The sequence below is a fragment of the Berghia stephanieae genome, chromosome 4 (assembly GCF_034508935.2).
Source record: "Berghia stephanieae isolate SIO BIC M18660-M18661 chromosome 4, UCSD_Bste_1.3, whole genome shotgun sequence".
NCBI classification, from domain to species: domain Eukaryota; kingdom Metazoa; phylum Mollusca; class Gastropoda; order Nudibranchia; family Aeolidiidae; genus Berghia; species Berghia stephanieae.
In genome coordinates this window covers 51533651-51552076 of record NC_088363.1, presented here as the reverse complement: position 1 = coordinate 51552076, position 18426 = coordinate 51533651, and the positions used below count along the sequence as shown (strand labels likewise).

The following is an 18426-nucleotide window of genomic DNA, read 5'->3' as shown; positions in this document are numbered from 1 at the left end:
TGCAAAACCTAAACGACATATTCGCCTCATGCCATGAAAAAGAATTCCGCTCTTCGCCTCTCTGGAGAAATACTTGAAAATTTTCCACATGTGATTTTTTTTTATTAATGTAGAAATCTTAACATGCAGCGACGCCTCTGGCTTTCAACTATTCGCCTGTAATAATCGTTTATGTCAAGTGTGTAAAAAGTAAAAAGTGTACAATTTGCTGTATCAATTTGAACCCAGGGTGGCAATGTTAGTAGTGCACGTGAATCTCGTGAAAAGTAAGCCCCTTGTCAATCCTGTGGGGAGTTCAGTGATCGTCATCACAACACGATTCGCTGTGTATAATACTGTTATTGTAAACCATCCATTTGTTCTCTCATCCCAGAACCTTCGTTTTTTATATACCGTAAAGAAGAAATATCTCAAAGTATGGAACTGTAACCAATGGGAAAAAAAATCGGCTCAATGTCACTAACGATTCAAGTCTTCGAGCCAATAGGATTCAATAGTCGTAACGTCACTTCCTTCCTAATGACGCATGGTAACTTAGCAACACTGGCTCTAAACTATCGGAACAATGGCGGACGCCCGTATGAATTATTTCTCCGGCGAGCATAAAGGGTATCCAGAGGGGAAAAAACCCATACATTTGATCATGTGTTGACTTTTACACATTCTGATCACAAGGCATATGAAAAGTTCTAGCCAGCATGAAAAATAAAAAGTAATGATTTTCTTTGTTTAGAACCAAGATGGCCGCCGTTGGCAGGCGGCGTGACATCAGACTATTGAATCGTATTATCATTAAAACCCATCAGAAGGTTGTGAAGATATTCACGTCAACGCGTGCGCACGGGTTGTGGAACGGACTATAAGATTTCCTAATGGGAGCGATCTATATTCATGTTTTCGTCCAACCTAGTCATCAATCACATGATTTGTTGCTGTCCAACTATTGGATATTTCTTTTTAAATGTAAACACGCTGCTTTGTTTATGAAAGTTGTAAACATGCACATGTGTCAAACAGAACAAAATGACCAATCGTGATGTTAGATATTTCGAAAGCTGTGAGCACTTTTCATTATGTGGGTCACTTTTAGCACATTTTGTAATGTGACCAATGACCTCGAGCACGTGGAAATGTAATATAGATCGTGCCCATTCTATTATTTTGACTCATTTTCCTTCACCTAATCAATGGGAGCGATCTATATTCATGTTTTCGTCCAACCAGTTCATCAATCATATGATTTGTTGCTGTCCAACGATTGGATATATCTTAACAAATGTAAACACGCTGCTTTGTTTGTGAAAATTGTAAACATACACATGTGTCAAGCTGAATAAAATTACCAATCGTGATGTTAGATATTTAAAAAGCTGGGGACACTTTTCACTATGTGGGTCACTTTGAGCACATTTTGTAATGTGACCAATGACCTCGAGCACATGGAAAGTTAATATAGATCATGCCCATTTCGATATGATACAAGATTGACACGATGAATCTGTTGCAAATGTTGCATTCCATATTGTAGAGATCTTATAAACAATAAACGAAGATAAACGGTTACACTGATTCAGAAATCAAGTGATTCTGTGAAACAATTTCGTTAAGTGCGATAGACGAGATTGAACGGTATGGACGACAAATCAGCTTTTATCCAAAACGTCTTCTTTTATGTTTTCTTCCAATATCCAACAAGCAATCAAACATAGACTACCACAGTGCATGAAAACTTCTACTTATTAATTAGCCACAGTGTGAAAACAATCTTTTTTTTTCAAGGGAGAAAACATTTGATTAGCTTGAACAGTACAATGTATTTACTGCAGTTGTGTCCCTTAGAATCACCACCTTGGGGGTTTCCTGTGGCCTGATAGTTGAAACAACGAATCGTTGAGTAGGAGAATGAGGAAGAGAGACCGTGGAAATGCTTTATCGAGATGTTAATATGTGTGACCCGCCGCCTCAAAACGGTACTATGTCGGGGTTATTTGGATAATGAAATTGATTTTATAGTGAAAACATAATAAACATGAGGAGAATGACCTCAAGAGGCCAAAACTAAAACGTAACATAATTTATGGCCACTTTGAATAAAATACATTTTTGGCATCTGATTGTGCCTGACATAATACCTTTTTGTAGTGATGGGTTACATTTATTTATTCATCATTTATTCATTGATCTATAAATTTATTTTGTTAGTAAATTAAGTAATCCTTCAGAGCCATAAGGCCCATGGAGCCGGCGTTTATCCTGGTTTCCATAGCGTCAAACGGACTAATTGCTTACTACCCTTTGGATAGGACGCTAGTTTATCGCAAAGTACTTTCCGCCAGATCAAGTAGACCCAGCTATCCATTAATTGTTGGGTATACAGGGGGTCGGAAAAAAATCTCGACTACACCCGGGGAAGATCATGGTCCCTTTGCGTGTGAAGCGAGTGCTCTACCAACTGAGCTATCAGACCCCATTAGCTAATAAGTTGGGTGGTAAATTTATTTATCTATTCATCCATTTATCTATTTTTATCTATTTTTATTTATCTATGTCATAATATATTGACATGGGCTCTTTTGTCTAACATTGTCTATCTACTATATTCCTTGAGTAATTAATTGTGATATATGATGGTCTATTCGAGTTTTGAAAATTCAAAGAAAGAAAGAAAAAAAAAAAGAAGAAAAAGAAAGGTGTAGATAAGACTTGTGTGTATCTATTATAATGGATATTTTCATTATCCTGAATATTTAACAATAGCAGGGTAGCAAGTGGATAAATGAACGAACGCAATGCGGGCTAGGTTTAATGATTTAATGGGCACTATTTTGCTTTGAGAGAGGCATTTCCATGACAGCAATGAAACCATAACAAATTGGGGAATCAGACCTGTAAATATAAATTAGTCGTCCTGAACCATGTGTGCACGTTGCTGCTTGAAGATTTGAGAAAAATAGTAATATTGAAAACGTCATTGGTCAATTTACTTATTTATTTATTTATTTTGCTCCCTAGACGTTGAAATCTCTCTCTCTCTCTCTCTCTCTCTCTCTCTCTCTCTCTTTCTCTCTCTCTCTCTTTCTCTCTCTCTTTCCCTCTCTGTTTCTGTCTCTGTATGTCTGTCATTCTCTCTCTGTCTCTCTCTCTCTCTCTCTCTCTCTCTCTCTCTCTCTCTCTCTCTCTCTCTCTCCCCCTCTCTGTTTCTGTCTCTGTATGTCTGTCATTCTTTTCTCTCTCTCTCTCTCTCTCTCTCTCTCTCTCTCTCTCTCTCTCTCTCTCTCTCTCTCTCTCTCTCTCTTTTTTTTTTTTTTTCTCCTTTTTTGTTTTTGTTTTTTACGTTTAATGTATTTTCAGCAAATGGAGGTTAGTTTACACACCAGCTGGGTCACGGGGTTGGCTCGCCGACACAGCGATCTTTTTTATTGTTTTTTATATGGGCATTAAAATATAATCCCTCTATTTCGCAACCTTATCTATGACTCACTGTTTCATGCCGACACCATGTCAGGGTGACCCTAACTCTGAAAATCAATGAAATTCTAACTTGTTAATTTCTAGTTAAATTTGAATGCTCTCATTGGGGCTTTATTAAACTACAAAGGACTTCAATTGGACTTTAAAACTTAAACATATTCATCTGATTCGCCCTGATGCAACGTGACATCGTTGCAGGTTTAATAAGCGAACTCAGTTTCTGGTCTTGATTTACATTTTTGTAGTAGACAATATTTTGTGTTGGTTTGAGAGTGTTTCGATGCAGCAATGAGACCACAACAATTGGGTATCAGACCTGCAAATAAGTAAACGCCGTACCGATGCTGCTTATTGAAAATTATTACTCCGTCACCGTTGGTTCTAGGTTATCGTGCGGTGACAGGACAAGAAAAACAAACAAATAAGATAATAATTTCAATATTATTGAGTCAAAAAATGTTTATTAGACTAGTTTCGACAAATAATACGAAAACTGACGAAATTGTCAATGTAAGCGGTATATTGATTAACTAACTCGGTACACATGCCCTTACAGAGAGAACGTCAACATAGCATTGCGCAATCGTCTCTCTTATCAATTGAAGAAATCTATCGTTTGGTTAATGAGATATCATTTTAAAATAAATGTTATCATATACATACTTTTATAAAATAAAGATATAACCAATAAACTTGTTTTGATAAAACGTTCACGGTGATGTGTTGCAAAGAATGAAAAATACTAAGGAATGCACCCAAGATTATGATTACCCGCCGTGAAATCACTGACTTCACGGTTCGATAACTCAAGACTAAAAGATCGCTGAGAAAAGATTTATCTGGTGCATCACTGTGACCTTTTCACCACAATAAGTTTATTGATTATATTTTTATTTTATAAAATCTATGTATATAATAACATTTTTAAAGTGACATCTTATTAACCAAACGATAGATTTCCTCAGTTGATAAGAGAGACGCATGAGCAATGCTATGTTGATGGTCTCTCTGTAAGAATGTCCCCGGGACTCGTACTGTGAGATTATAGTAAAAAAAAAAAAAAAAAAAAGCATCCATGTCATTAGCTTGTCACGCATTGCAACAAGAGGTCACATGGCAATTAAGCAAGAAGCTCAGTTATGCTTGTTTAAGAGAGTTTTATCACAGCTCTCTAGCAACAGAACGCATTAATTTTTTTAACTTTGTAATATAGCACAATATTCACTAAACGTGCAAAGCACTTCATAAAGAGTCGCTGACCAACAGCAAGACGTAACCTGTAGAACGAGACATGAAGCCTGGTAGGCGATATTACAATATTTTCCGAAAGAGACAACGCTGTTAACGGTCATGTGCTCATTTTACACCTGAGCAAGGTGAGAGAATATGAGTAAAGAGCCTTTTACAATGACTTAACTATGCGCCGAGCGAGGCTTCCGATCCAAAAGAGAGTGTTATATCACAAGACTACATAACATTGTGACCGACCGTCTCAAAACTGTATCACAATGAGGTGGTTTAGATGCTGAAAATTGAATTTATATATTATGTTTTAAAATGAAACTTTAGGTTAAAGTTTTTTTTTATAGTGTGTTATTTTATATTTCATTTTTTTTTTGTTGGTAGGGAATGTTTAACAAACAATATTTCATATTATCTCATTAATGTATTTTTAAATCCTCTTACGCTTCTCATTTAAGTAAATGAAAATTTGAGAGTATTTCGATTACAACAATGAGCCCATAACTTTTTGGGTTGCCAGACCCGCAAATAAGTTACGTGTCAGCAAATTGCCTTAAACTGTCCATAAAGTCTTTCCCTGTTTAAAAACATCTTTAACAGAAATAAATCACAGCCAATATATTTTCAATGTGGATACATGAATACATAAATACGTTACATTTTGTTTACCATTTTTCTCCTCTCAATGTGCATCAATATGGTTGCCATGGCTTTATACAAGCAAGATAAACCTATTTTTGACTTATTTTCGGGTGTTTTGTAACGTTTGTGGCATTATGGATTCAATAAAAGCTTTGATTTTCAATGTAAGAGTTCCGACATCTGGTTTGGAGCTGGAAAACAAAATATTTGATGTAACTCTATGGGAGAAAGGCAAAGGGATAAATGACCGGTGGCTATTTGCTAAGCAAGTATGTCCATGTTTCCCAATTCATTTGTCTGGAGAATGGAAACGTATCGTCAAGAAATTCATGAACAGCCTGTCTCCAATCTGGAGCAGCACCGTCTTACTAAAATATGGCTGATTTTTACGAAGTTTGGATGCAGCATAACATTCTAAGATATCTCAATAGACATTTTCAGTAGTACTTGTTTTCTCGTGAAGAAAAATGGACCTATAACTATTTTATGCATCTACCCTCACCAAACTTCCATTTTCTAGCATTATGTCTATTTACTTATCTAGATAAGTGGAATGTCGACAGTTTTTAAGGATTTACGTGAAGTGCTTTTTCAAAATCAATGATCGATACTTTAAGGAATGCCAAACGCAGCCGGTTTCTTTGTGTGTAGATGTGCAATACCTTTTGAACAGTTTCATCGACAACTCTTGGTCGACAGGACTCTAAAAATGTATGCCTCACCAAATGTAGAATACCCGTTGTTTTGTTTTGTTTTCTTGTGTTTTTTTTTTGTTTTTTTTTTTTTGTATTGGTTTTTGATTTTCTTCTTGTGTTTTTAAAAAAGTAATTTTCACGTCCTGTAATGGTCTTCGAAACTTGGCTATGAAACGTTGTTGAGCTACTTTTGGTGATTCTGTTTCATTCAATCACGTTACACCAAGAGATGTTTGCCACACTGTTGCTATTCCAAAGTAACGGAGAGAGAAATGAGGTCTTATAAGTTCATATAATTTATTTTAATTTATAAACGTTCATGGTGTATGTAAGTTGACCTAATGACCCCAAGAAGTCGCGAGATGGACTTAAAATAGTTACTACGTTTGAAACCTTTATTGGAATGGCGTATAGCGTCCACTAAGAGCGTCTTCTCGTGCCCAGACTGTCACCCATCACCGCTAAAGTTTTTATTCTCTATTGTCTTCTGGCACTTTTATGCTAACTTCATTATTTGCAATTATCAACATGAGTGCCTGATTCACTCATTTTTCTGTTCATTTTGATTTATGGCATAGCTTTTGCTTTATCCAAGATCCTATTGATTTTCTCATGTCTAAGATAATTCGATTCCATGAAATTTAAATGGACCCTTATAGATTTGCTTATATATAAAACTTTGTGCAACTCTTATGCACTGTTTGACATCATTGTCCATATTATGCTGTAGTCCATTTTATTCAAGTCAGGACTCATCGGAGATAATTTAATCTTTAGAAATAAATCAAATAAGATTGTTGGGTCGTATTTAAAATTATTTTACATTGTTAAAAGGAACACTTATTCCAGAAGCTATCCCAATAGGCCATTTATTGGTTTTCAACGAGACGGGGTAACTTTCTACACTATCAACACCACGCTGCTAAAAAAAAAAAAAAAAACAAAAAAAAAAAAACAAAAAAAAAAAAGAAACAAGTTTGGAAGCCTTTGATATCGTAATTTTTATACGATTTTGGTATAACCACCATAATTTCTTAACCGGACATAAATTTTTAATTAAAATTATTAATTTAGCAAGTGTTAACAAGGTATTGTTCTTGTTACTTGCAAATTTTCGACGGTTTCTGATTTTTTCTTCGTATTGAAACAGCATCACAAAATTTTCTAGTTTTAAACAATTGTCGCACCCTATATAAAGGTAACTTTACTACTATCATTATTACTACCACTAACTGCTATTACTACTATCACTCTTGCTTCTTCTTCTACTACTATTATTACTACTACTACTGCTGTTGCTGCTGCTGCTGCTACTACTACTACTACTACTACTACTACTACTACTACTACTACTACTACTACCACTACTACAACAACAACAACAACTACTACTACTACTACTACTACTACTACTACTACTACTACTACTACTACTACTACCACTACAACAACAACAACAACAACAACTACTACTACTACTACTACTACTACTACTACTACTACTACTACTACTACTACTACTACTACTACTACTTCGACGACGACTACAACTACTACTCGCGGCTTTGTGGCCTTGTGGTATGACACTCGCTATCGGATCGGAAAGCCCTGTGTTCGAGCCTCGCTCGTCGCATAGTTGAGTCCTTTGAAAAGGCTCTTTACTCACATTCTCTCACCGTACGCAGGTATATAATGAGTACCCGGCCGTTAACAGCATTGGGTCTGTCTGTAAAAAAAAATGTAATATCGCCTAACAGGCATCATGTCTCGTTCTACATGTCACATATTGCTGTTGGTCAAGACCCTTTTTAAAAACAGTTTAGTGGCTATTGCGATTTTTAAAACGATCATTTTTAACTCCTACAGTTACTACTAATGCTGCTACTACTTCTACTAATTATAAATAGCTCGACGCAGTTGAGTTTGAGCATTTCATTCACCTTTTCTTTTCTTTTTTTTTTTTAATATAGTGCAACATCCACTAAACAAAGGGGCCCTGGTCAACAGCAACACTTAACATGTAGAACGAGACATGGCGCCCTTTAGGCGATATTACAATTTTTTTCCGACAGAGACAACTTTGTTAACGACCATGTGCTCATTTTACACCTAAGTTTGGTGAGAGAATATGAGTAAAGAGCCTTTTCCAATGGCTCAAGCATGGAGCCTAGCAAGGCCCGAACTCAGGACCCTCCGATCCTAAGGTGAATGTCATACCACAAGACCAAATAGCCGCACAGTTAGTGGCCAAACAGGAGGGCAGCTCTTTTGAATATTAGAAATTGATTTACAGCGGACCTACTTTTTTAAAAAGAAAGCTTGTGAATTAAATGATTAAAGTATCTAATTATTTAATTTTTCGAAAGCAAACCAACCAGGCTACCAACGATACAAAAATGTAGTTTTTAACCTTGACCCCGTGCACTGAGTATGACCTCTCAAGGCAACTGGCTGAACCAGGGTTGCCAGTTTGGCATTTTAAATGCCAGATTCCAAAAATCTGGCATTTTTGAAAACCGTTTGGCATTAGAAAAATCATTTGGCATTTGGCATTTTCATTTGGCATTTTCTTTTCTTGTATATTATACTTCAAATGACACCTTTTCTTAATTATTTCTAAACGCGTAAAAACAAACATCTTCACATTTCTTTTTCATTCTTAAAATCCAACCGTGGTGTAGTGGTTTAGCACTCCACTTAGTAGTCAGTAGGTAAATAATTACCCCAACAGGAAATTTAGTATAATTCAAAAAAAAAAAAATAAATAAAAGAAAAAGAAAAGAAAACACGCAAGCCACCAGGATATGATAGTAAATTGTCTATCAAAAGTGAGTAGTTTTCTTAGTGGGGGTGGGAGTCAACAGACTTTGGCATCTTTTTGAGTGTTTTGGCATTTTTTGAGTCTTCCCCTGGCATTTTGTTGAAAAATAATCTGGCAACCCTTGGCTGAACTGCTACTAGTGATTCGTCTCTTTGGTGCGGCTTGCTTTGCAATCCACTGTAACTGTAACAGTGAAAAAAAACTGTCTTCTTCAATCCTAAAGTGTATTTCATCAGATAATCCGGCTACATCACCGTTGCATTCCAATACTAATTTAAAAGTTGGGTAAATATCTTCTTCAATTTGAGAGATATTATATTGCACTAGACTTTGGCAGCTTTATTTCAACTCCGATGTCCGATGTTTGTGTTAGAATAGACGTCAAGACTTTATTTCTAATTATTGTCTCCTTGTTCATTTGCGTACCCACTTACAAGTGCAAGGATACTAAGATCTGAATCAATTCACTCATATTTTCTAGCTAGAATATCAAACCAAAACATTTGTTTAGATGGAAAACCCTCAGTCCTCAGCAAAGCCGTTGTTGTCAGCAATGAATGACAATGGCAATGATGATCAAATTAAATAATAATAAAATAGACGTCTAATATTTCGATTACAAGATTGAAGATGATCATAAGCGCAGGGTTATGGTTATATGTTTGGCACCAATAATCAGTAACATTTAGCTAGGACATTTCTGATTCTATATTTATAGTTTCACTGTATGATCAGTTGCATTGTAAAATATAAGATATCATATATTTCTAATGTTCAATTATCAACAAGTTCTTTCTTCCTTTTCGCCAGCCAGTTTACTCAGCTCTTGTGTGCTTGTGAAATTGTTAAGGAGGATAGCCTAGTTTTAAATTGTCACAGTGAAAGTACCTGGAAGTTGAGATTAGGAAATAGGCAGGCCGATAAGAACTAAAGTGCACTAACAACTGATAAGAGTACCAAAAATTCTCCAGTAGTAGTAGTAGTAGTAGATCAATGATAACATATTTAAGACAACTTGAATTATGGAGAGGAAAAAAAAGTGCTTTGCATAAATCAGTGTATTGTGATTTAATTAAAAAAAATAATGTTTGTAGATTCGTTCTGTTAATTTTTTAAATCTTGATTATTTTTATCACTTAATAACTATTGTTATGTTGTAATCTTTCACAGGGCTTACAGAGACCCACATTCTGTTCTGTTTTGATAGTACTTAATTCTGCATCTGGTATTATTACTATGGCTGAAAACGGATCAGAAAATATGATTCCAACTGGAGACAAGGAACTGGATGAGCAGATTCGCTTGTGGTTCAAGTGGGACAAAGTTAGTGCACCAATGACGTTTCTGTTGTGATCTTTAAAATGAATTATTTTCCTTTATTGTTGAATAATTTGGCATAAAGATTATTTCCATTTTTTCATGATTATTGCTAGAAATGCCCTACTGATTACGATCTGACGGAGATTAATCGAATCCACAATAATCACAAAATGACAAATATCATGATGAGCACTCTAACTTTGGATACAGTTTAGTTTGTATTCCAATATAATTTTTTTTTCTTTGTTAACATAAACAATTGAAACCTATGTCTCTTTCAAAACTTATTAGAATTTGTCAATGTCCTGTAAATTATCCTTTAAGCATTCTTTAAGATTATCATTGTTATTATTATTATTATTATTTTTATTATTATTATTATTATTATTATTATTATTATTATTATTATTATTATTATTATTATTATTATTATATATTAAAAAAAATAACTTGTTATTCTCCACATTTGAAACCTTTGCACTGTGGCAGTATAAAAGTTGTTATTCCAATGCAACCCGGTTATAAACATAACTAATTCAGCATTTTGAAAATTTTATCAATAAATGAAATACTAAAAGCACCAAGATTGAGTGAAACTTGAAACTTAGAAATATAACTTAATCTGATCATCACTCTCAGTACTTTCTTGTATTTTGGGTTCATGTAGTAAAATCTATTTCATCTAGTGGCGATGAATAAGGTTGCTTATATAATGAGGGATAGTATAGTGGAGTTTCTCTGAACTAATAGTTATAAATGCAATGATTACAATAAATTGTATACGGCAATCACGATGTATTTCCTTGCTAAAAGAATTGAAATAATCTTACCTAATACCCCAATATATATAGTTAAATAAAATGGATGTAAATATTATCAAGATCTAAATGTGACCTGAATTTTAAAAATTATTCAGTACTGAGGCAAAGACCTGCCATTTCTAGCACTATTTCAAAAATCATAAAAAATAGTGAATACTATTTGTTTAGTTCCTTGTGAAATGGAGTTATTATTATTGTGTTTTGGTAATTTTTACAATTAGAAAAGCTATCAATCTGTGAATCTTACTCAAAGTCGACTCAGTTCTAAGTATTTGTATTCGAGGGTGCAGAGAGTTGTTGATTGTGACAGTCATTATCGGCATTTAGGCTGAAGAATTTTGATAATCTTCGTTTTAATGTTTATAAATCTGTTGTATTCACACATGATTCTGGAAGAGCATTCCAGTTTTGAAATTGCGGGGTGCAAGTGAATATTTGAAGATGTTTGAGTTTGTAGACTGATGTTTTAGTGTTTTTGAGTGGGTTTTATTTTGAATGCGTGTATTTCATTGTCAGTCTAGTTGTTCAGGTAAAATGGCCTGCCATTTTATTTGTGAATTTTTTGTTTTTACAGAATGAAAAATCACGCCTTGCCATTAAAAGTTTGGTCTCTGATCAAAAACTTGAAGAACTGAAAAAATTACTTCTTCATCGCATGGAATTTGGGACTGCAGGTTGGTATTATAGACAGATGCTTGAATATGCTATGTGGTCTTGTGTTAGGACACTTGCTTTCGAATCGGAAGGTCCTGGGTTTGAGCCTCACTCAGCACACAATTAAGTCCTAGAAAAAGGCTCTTTACTCACATTCTCTCACCATACTCAGATGTAAAATTAGTACAGTTAACAGTATTGTCTCTGTCGGAAAAAAACGTAAAATTACCTAACTGGCATCATGTCTCGCTCTACATGTTGTGTGTTGCTGTTGGTCAGGGATCCTGTGTAAAGTTTAGTGGATATTGTGTACTATATAAAATCTCAAAAGTTTTTTTGTTATTTTATTTGTTTTGATCCCTTATCAATGAAGAACTAAAGTAAGATCCCATTTGTCTTCAATTTACCGTTTGGTAAACAAAAAGAATAGGAATCTAGTAAATGAGAAGTGAATATTGTCTTATATAGATGATTGTTTCTAAAACTTGCTTTCCTTAAACTTTAAAAGAATATCATTTAAGCCTGACACTAGAAGTATTGCTGATCACTACTGTTGTGCATATACAGAATAACGTATTATTTTTTTTTTTCAATTGTCATTCCTTCTTCCTACCATAGGTCTTCGCACAAAAATGGGTCCTGGAAACTCTCAGATGAATGATCTCACAATTATTCAGACTACCCAGGTTTGTGGTTGTCTTTGTTTTGATTTTCACTGTTCTTTTTTTTTTTTTTTTTTTTTTTTTGGGGGGGGGGGGGGGGGGGGGGGGGGGATTAATTGGCCTTTGGGTGTAGAAGTTATATTTCATCTCTCATGATATCTCAGTTGGCTTTCCCCAAATATGTGTTGTTCATTTCATTTTACATTTTTATTTACGTATTTTGTTTAAGTGATTGAATTGCTTAGATGAATTTCAGTACATATTAGTATTGACATGACATTAATTTTTTGTTGCCTAGCCATCTATTTTAAATTATTTCCATGTAATAATTGAATGGGTATGTTCTTTAATAGGGCCTGTAATTGAATTTGAAATTGTATATGTGTTGGTACCAGTAAATGAGTGTGTGTACTTTCAGACGTTGTAAACCAAACTACAAATTGCCTTTATGGACAATAAAGATCCTATTATTATTATTATTATGATTATTATTATTATTATTATTATTATTATTATTATTATTATTATTATTATTATTATTATTATTATTATTATTATTATTTATCATTACTAATTATATGGGGATGAGTGACTAAGTGGATAAAGTATTGTACTTCCATCTGGAAACTCGGGTTGGCATATAGTTTATATCTTGACCAAGAAAGTGATCACTTTGTGGGGCTACACTGCAGCTGACGCTGGTATTATCTCATCTTGAGACAGTCCCTAATCAATCTCAAAACATGGCGGGATGAACACAAGGCACTGAAAATTAGCTTTTTATAATGACTCAATATTTAATGTCTATTTTGTATATCCAAAAAAAAAAAAAAACCTTTCCTGCTTTCCTGATAGTCTGTAGTGGATCTTGAATATCTCCATATTGATCAAATGCTTACTAGCAGGTAGGTTATTCCATAAATAGAGCCGGAAACAGAGTGAATGTGAATTTCTTTATCAGAACGAGAAATTTTAAAACTGATATCCCAATGGCCTGTTTCCCCATTTTTCCGCTACTTTATGTGGTATTGATATATTTATTGACTTCTTCTTCCTGTTATAGAGATGTTATTTTAGCTGTGCTCATACTTGATAATGAAGTGACCATCCTGTTTCATATTTATATGTGTACCTATTTTACTACTAATGAATGAGTAGTGATTTGTAACATATCTAGTTGCAATTTTATCCACTTTATTCAATTGTTTCTGTCTTTTTTTATGGTGTAAATCCCCAAAAAAATATTTATAAGTTGAATTTAAATGCAGTTGCTAAGGAGATTGAAGACACATTCCTACATCACCTTTAATTATAAATGGCGAATTATGATTATTTTTAATACAATTGAATACTAAACTGCTAAAAGCACGGCTAAAATAACAACTCTATACAAAGGATCAAATGGAGATCACAATAGATAAATACCAAAGAAACTTTGTTATTGACTAGAGAAGGGTTTTAAGACCAAATTATTCTTTTTTTGGTATTTAGTTCTATTTTGTATTAATGTTGTATTGTTTTTTGTATGTAAATTTAGTTTTCGCTCAATTTTCTAATCTGGTTCTCCATAACACGATAACACTCAGGGCATGTTGTACTTTACCCATACTGTTAGATGTCTTTTTTTTTTTTTTTTTCTTTCTCTTTATAGGGTCTGGCATCCTATATAAAAGAGAGTCAGCCAGATGCAAAAGACAAAGGGGTTGTGGTTGGATTTGATGGGAGACACAACAGTTTCAAGTATGGCTTTCTTTCCTCAGCTTACCTACCTAATTTTTTTTTTAAAATTATTAATTTGTTGATGTAGAATCCCAAGCTCTCGCATCTTTCAGTTATATCACAACTGTCTTATGATATTCATACCTTGATATTATCTTGATTTATTGCTATACCTTTCCTCACAGGAATGTACATAATCTAATAACATAATCTTATTGCATTTTTTTTTTTTAATTCCGAAGACCATATACATTTCATTTTACCACTGTTCATTCCCCCCCCCCCCCCCCTGCTAATTCCTGCTTTGAGATATAGTTACGATTATTTATAGGATTTTTATCATATCACGTTTGTATAAAGAATTTCCGAAAGGATGAGAGAATAAAGTATTATTATTAAGATTTGAGGATTTCTTAGTTACTATTTTTGTCTCACTATGGGAAATCAGTGAATTCACGTCACACTCATTGTACTTTGTGATCTTCTGTAATTCATGATGACACTGCACCGTAGCTCATATGGCCCTGTATGTCCCATATCAATTGAAAGGGATTCTTATCAGAATTTCTCCCACAATGATGGGTAAAAAATAACTATAGGGTATTTTATTAGTTTCTGTGCACATAAAATCCACACTACCAATAACATTGTTATTATTACAGAGCACCCACCTGTCCTGATAAAATCAGACTTAACAATCTGAGAAAAACTTAAAGAAAAAATATTGGGCTGTTTATGCATATGGAAATTCCCCTTGTATGTCCCAGGATTATGCTTTTTTTTTGAATAGCAAATTAGAACAAGGAACAGAAAAAGCTCTACCTTGAGATGATGTTACTTAATAGTCCAAACATACTACTATTCTGGGTCATGACAGTACTTTGTGTTAGGGTGTCCCATTTTAGCTCTTTGAAAAGTTGGCTGCTATGTTATTATTTTTTAAAGATTTGCTATTTCATTGTTAGCTTTTCTCTTTAAAATGGAAGGGTTGTGACTCGCAACATTTTTAAAAATTCAGATAATCCAATTAAGATTTATTGTTTTGCTTTTTTTAAAAATTGTATTATATTCCCTTCTTTAATGACAGATGGTCCAAAATCACAGCAAACATTTTCATCAAAGCTGGCATTCCAGTGTACCTGTTTCCTCGTCTATGTCCTACTCCCTATGTGGTAGGTTTTAAAGATTTGTGATCAATAAAATATAAGATCTCTAAAATTTTTAAAATAATCTCAGGCATTTAAATATCTTCATTTGAACTTTCTCTTATTCTTACTATATCTTTGCCACTTGTGACCTTTAATCATTGTAAGCACAGATGATTCTTAAACTGTAATCTTTTACTTTTAATCTGCTATCATACCAAGACATTGGGATAAAATAAAAAAATCATGAGTGCCATTAAACTTTTAAATAGGATTCAATCTCTATGACCCCCCCAAATGCAAGGCTAATCTAGAATAGTTTAGATTATCCCTCACTGTCCTGCAATGCAATGAAAACACAAGCTAGTATAATGCAAACTTGTCGATTACTCAGCACCTCTTAGTATTTCATTTATTGTGACTTAAACAAAAAAAATCACTTTTACCTAGGAATTCATAGCTATTACTTTGAACCTCCAACCTCTACTTTTACGATTCCTCCACAGGCGTATGCAGTTCGTCTTTATTCAGCTGCAGGGGGTGTAATGATCACAGCCAGTCACAATCCTAAAGAAGATAATGGATACAAAGTGAGTTAATGATTACTTATGCTTAACATCACTTACTCTAAGGTAAGATGAGTGGATAGTTATTTGTAACAGATCACGAGTTGAATCGACTTGAAGTGCAGGGATATTTTTTCTTAACCCTGGAATCTAAAGGTCTCTGACTATTGCAAATCTATGGCACTCACTTTAAGCTTGGACGACAAAATTGAACCTCTTTGAAATCATTATTTGTCCCCTAATCCATCCAAATCTATTAACCATTTTCACTAAAAGAGCAGAAACCAAATGCAACTTGGGGTGAAAATGATTACAATTCGGTATTGTGTTGTAGACAAACCGACTCAAAATCTTAAATTTACAGTCCAACTCATAGACTTTAGTTAATCAACTGCTTCCTTTGCAGTTAGTCAGTGAAGTTCCTTAAACTTTACAAAACATAAGTTTTTGGAATCTTGATCATATTTTTAAGGATTCAAATTTCTATGGTTCACTGGGTGAGATGTGGAATTTATTAAATAATTAAAAGCAATATATTTTGTCTTTGACTTGGATTTGATTTTATCGATGTTCATTTTCGCCATTTGTATGATAAGAACATTACAATGTTGTTCAAACTTTATGTAAGTAAAACCCATCCCCTTTGAGTCTGGAAATTTGGCGAGAAAAAAAATGATGGATTAAGAATTCGTTTAACTTTAAAGTAATGTTACCTGTTATCTTGACACTAAGAAACAGAATACACTAAGAGACAGAATAGTTTGAATTTGTTTATTATAGAGATTACCTTTAATTAACTAATTATCTATTTTCTGTTTAATCGATTTCTTTCTATCTCTCGTTTCCACTAGGTTTACTGGAATAATGGCGCTCAAGTAAGTATGTAAATTTGGCAACTATTTTATTTTATTGCTAAATTTTACATGCCCAGTTATAGGCTATACATTGGGACATATATGCACTATACACCACTAAATGAGGTATCTGGTGCATCAAAATAGAACGAAAAATTTGTGATTTGTTCATTAATTCACTCTTTTACCAACTTTTTATTTATTCTTGAGAAATGAGATTCTGCTGTTGCACAGGAATATGCAACCTCCTCGAGGAAGAAGCTTACAGTTTTATCAAAGGGTGTAATATGTAATATTGTCGTTGATATTATTGTCCATGATTTTCAAATTTGTTCTTTCTAGATTATCAGTCCCCATGACAAGGGCATCAGTAAGGCAATTGTTGACAACTTGGAACCATGGGACGGTGTGTGGGATATTGAGAACCTTAAGGACAATGAGGAGCTTGTCCGAGACCCCATGGATGAGATCATTCAACGATATAATGCACAGGTCCAGTCTCTGTGCTATCTAAGGTACTTGGACTAAGCTGATAGTTTGTTTAATGAGAATTGACCTCCTCTTAGGGCTGAACGATCAATGTGATGTATCTTCTATCTGTTATTCCTGCATTCAACATATTTTTTTTCTGTCTTCGTCCTGAAATGAGCCAATGTGGTTTTGTCTAAGATCTGTTTGGGGTTCATCCTCACAAATGTATATACATGAATTTAAAATCCTCTCTTCTTATTTTTTTCTAATTCATTATGTGAGATGATTTTTTTTTTCTAATTTTAATTTCAGCCCAGTTATAAGTAGTTAATTAGTAATTTATACATAATGTAATTACTCGAGTGTAGCTGCTCTAACGAAAAGAAAAATGTGCCTGTGGTTAGATAAACATTTTAAAATATAGTTTGAGAAACACATATTGATTGTCAAGGGAACAGAACTCTACATTTTTTTATTATTTTTTTTTCATTTTTTTTTTTGTTCTCTTTATTTTTCACTTTTAGTGCAGGTAAATTATAAACCAAAAATATCTTTGGCAATTTTGTTATTTTCTTTCATTTTAAAATTTTTAATTTTTAATTTTTTTTTTTACTAATTATGAAACGGCCAAAAATGTTGCATATATTGCAATCAAAACTTTAATCTGTATTAGTATTTCCTTATTTGCTCCAATAACCCAATTTTTAAGGCCTCACTGTTGCAACAGAATTGTACTTCATTACAACAATAATTGATGAGCTCAGGATATGCATCTAGCTATCTTATTTGACAGATATACTTGTACACTTAGGTATTAATACAAATCATTTTTTACAGCACATTGCATAAATCTTTGCCAAAATTATTATAATAATAATATATGGCATTTATAAAGCGCTTCACCCCGTTGCCACAGGCTCTAAGCGCTTTACATTGATATAAAACAAAACATATTACAATAAGACAAGTGTTGATGGAAAAGTGATACAAATTCAATTTAACAACAAAACATGATAATAGTATAGCAACTTACGATGTAAAAAGATAAAACTTTAAGTGAGATTTGAAAGTTGTCAATGAATCCGAGCATCTCACATGTGATTGGAGAGAGTTCCAAAAATGGAGGGCCAAAATTTGAAAAGATTGCTCACCTACTTTACGCAAGGTCTTATCTTTGACAAGGATTGATTGGTCATTGCTTGACCTCGAGTTTCTATTGGAGACATAGATGCTTAGAAGGTCTTTAAAATAAGAGGGACTGTTAGTGGATTTGTAGACAACAGCACAAATCTTATAGGCAACTCTTTTCTCCACAGGAAGCCAATATATCCCTGTATATCATC

The 18426-nt window shown here is 33.7% G+C and overlaps 1 protein-coding gene across 2 annotated transcripts in view; it reads left to right on the top strand.

Moving 5' to 3' along the window:
* The first annotated feature begins 9003 nt into the window (after nt 1-9003).
* Nucleotides 9004-18426, top strand: part of LOC144970782 (phosphopentomutase-like) — a 28871-nt gene continuing 19448 nt past the window's right edge. Inside the window, exons 1-9 of one of the 2 annotated variants that reach the window (XM_078910791.1) lie at nt 9004-9156; nt 10042-10194; nt 11587-11686; nt 12285-12352; nt 13980-14068; nt 15135-15219; nt 15699-15782; nt 16610-16633; nt 16955-17127. In XM_078910791.1, coding sequence (XP_078766917.1) covers nt 10108-10194; nt 11587-11686; nt 12285-12352; nt 13980-14068; nt 15135-15219; nt 15699-15782; nt 16610-16633; nt 16955-17127 — 710 coding nt within the window. In that variant the 5' untranslated portion in view covers nt 9004-9156; nt 10042-10107. The remainder of the gene's footprint in view (nt 9157-10041; nt 10195-11586; nt 11687-12284; nt 12353-13979; nt 14069-15134; nt 15220-15698; nt 15783-16609; nt 16634-16954; nt 17128-18426) is intronic. The other variant, XM_078910792.1, reaches the window with a different exon arrangement.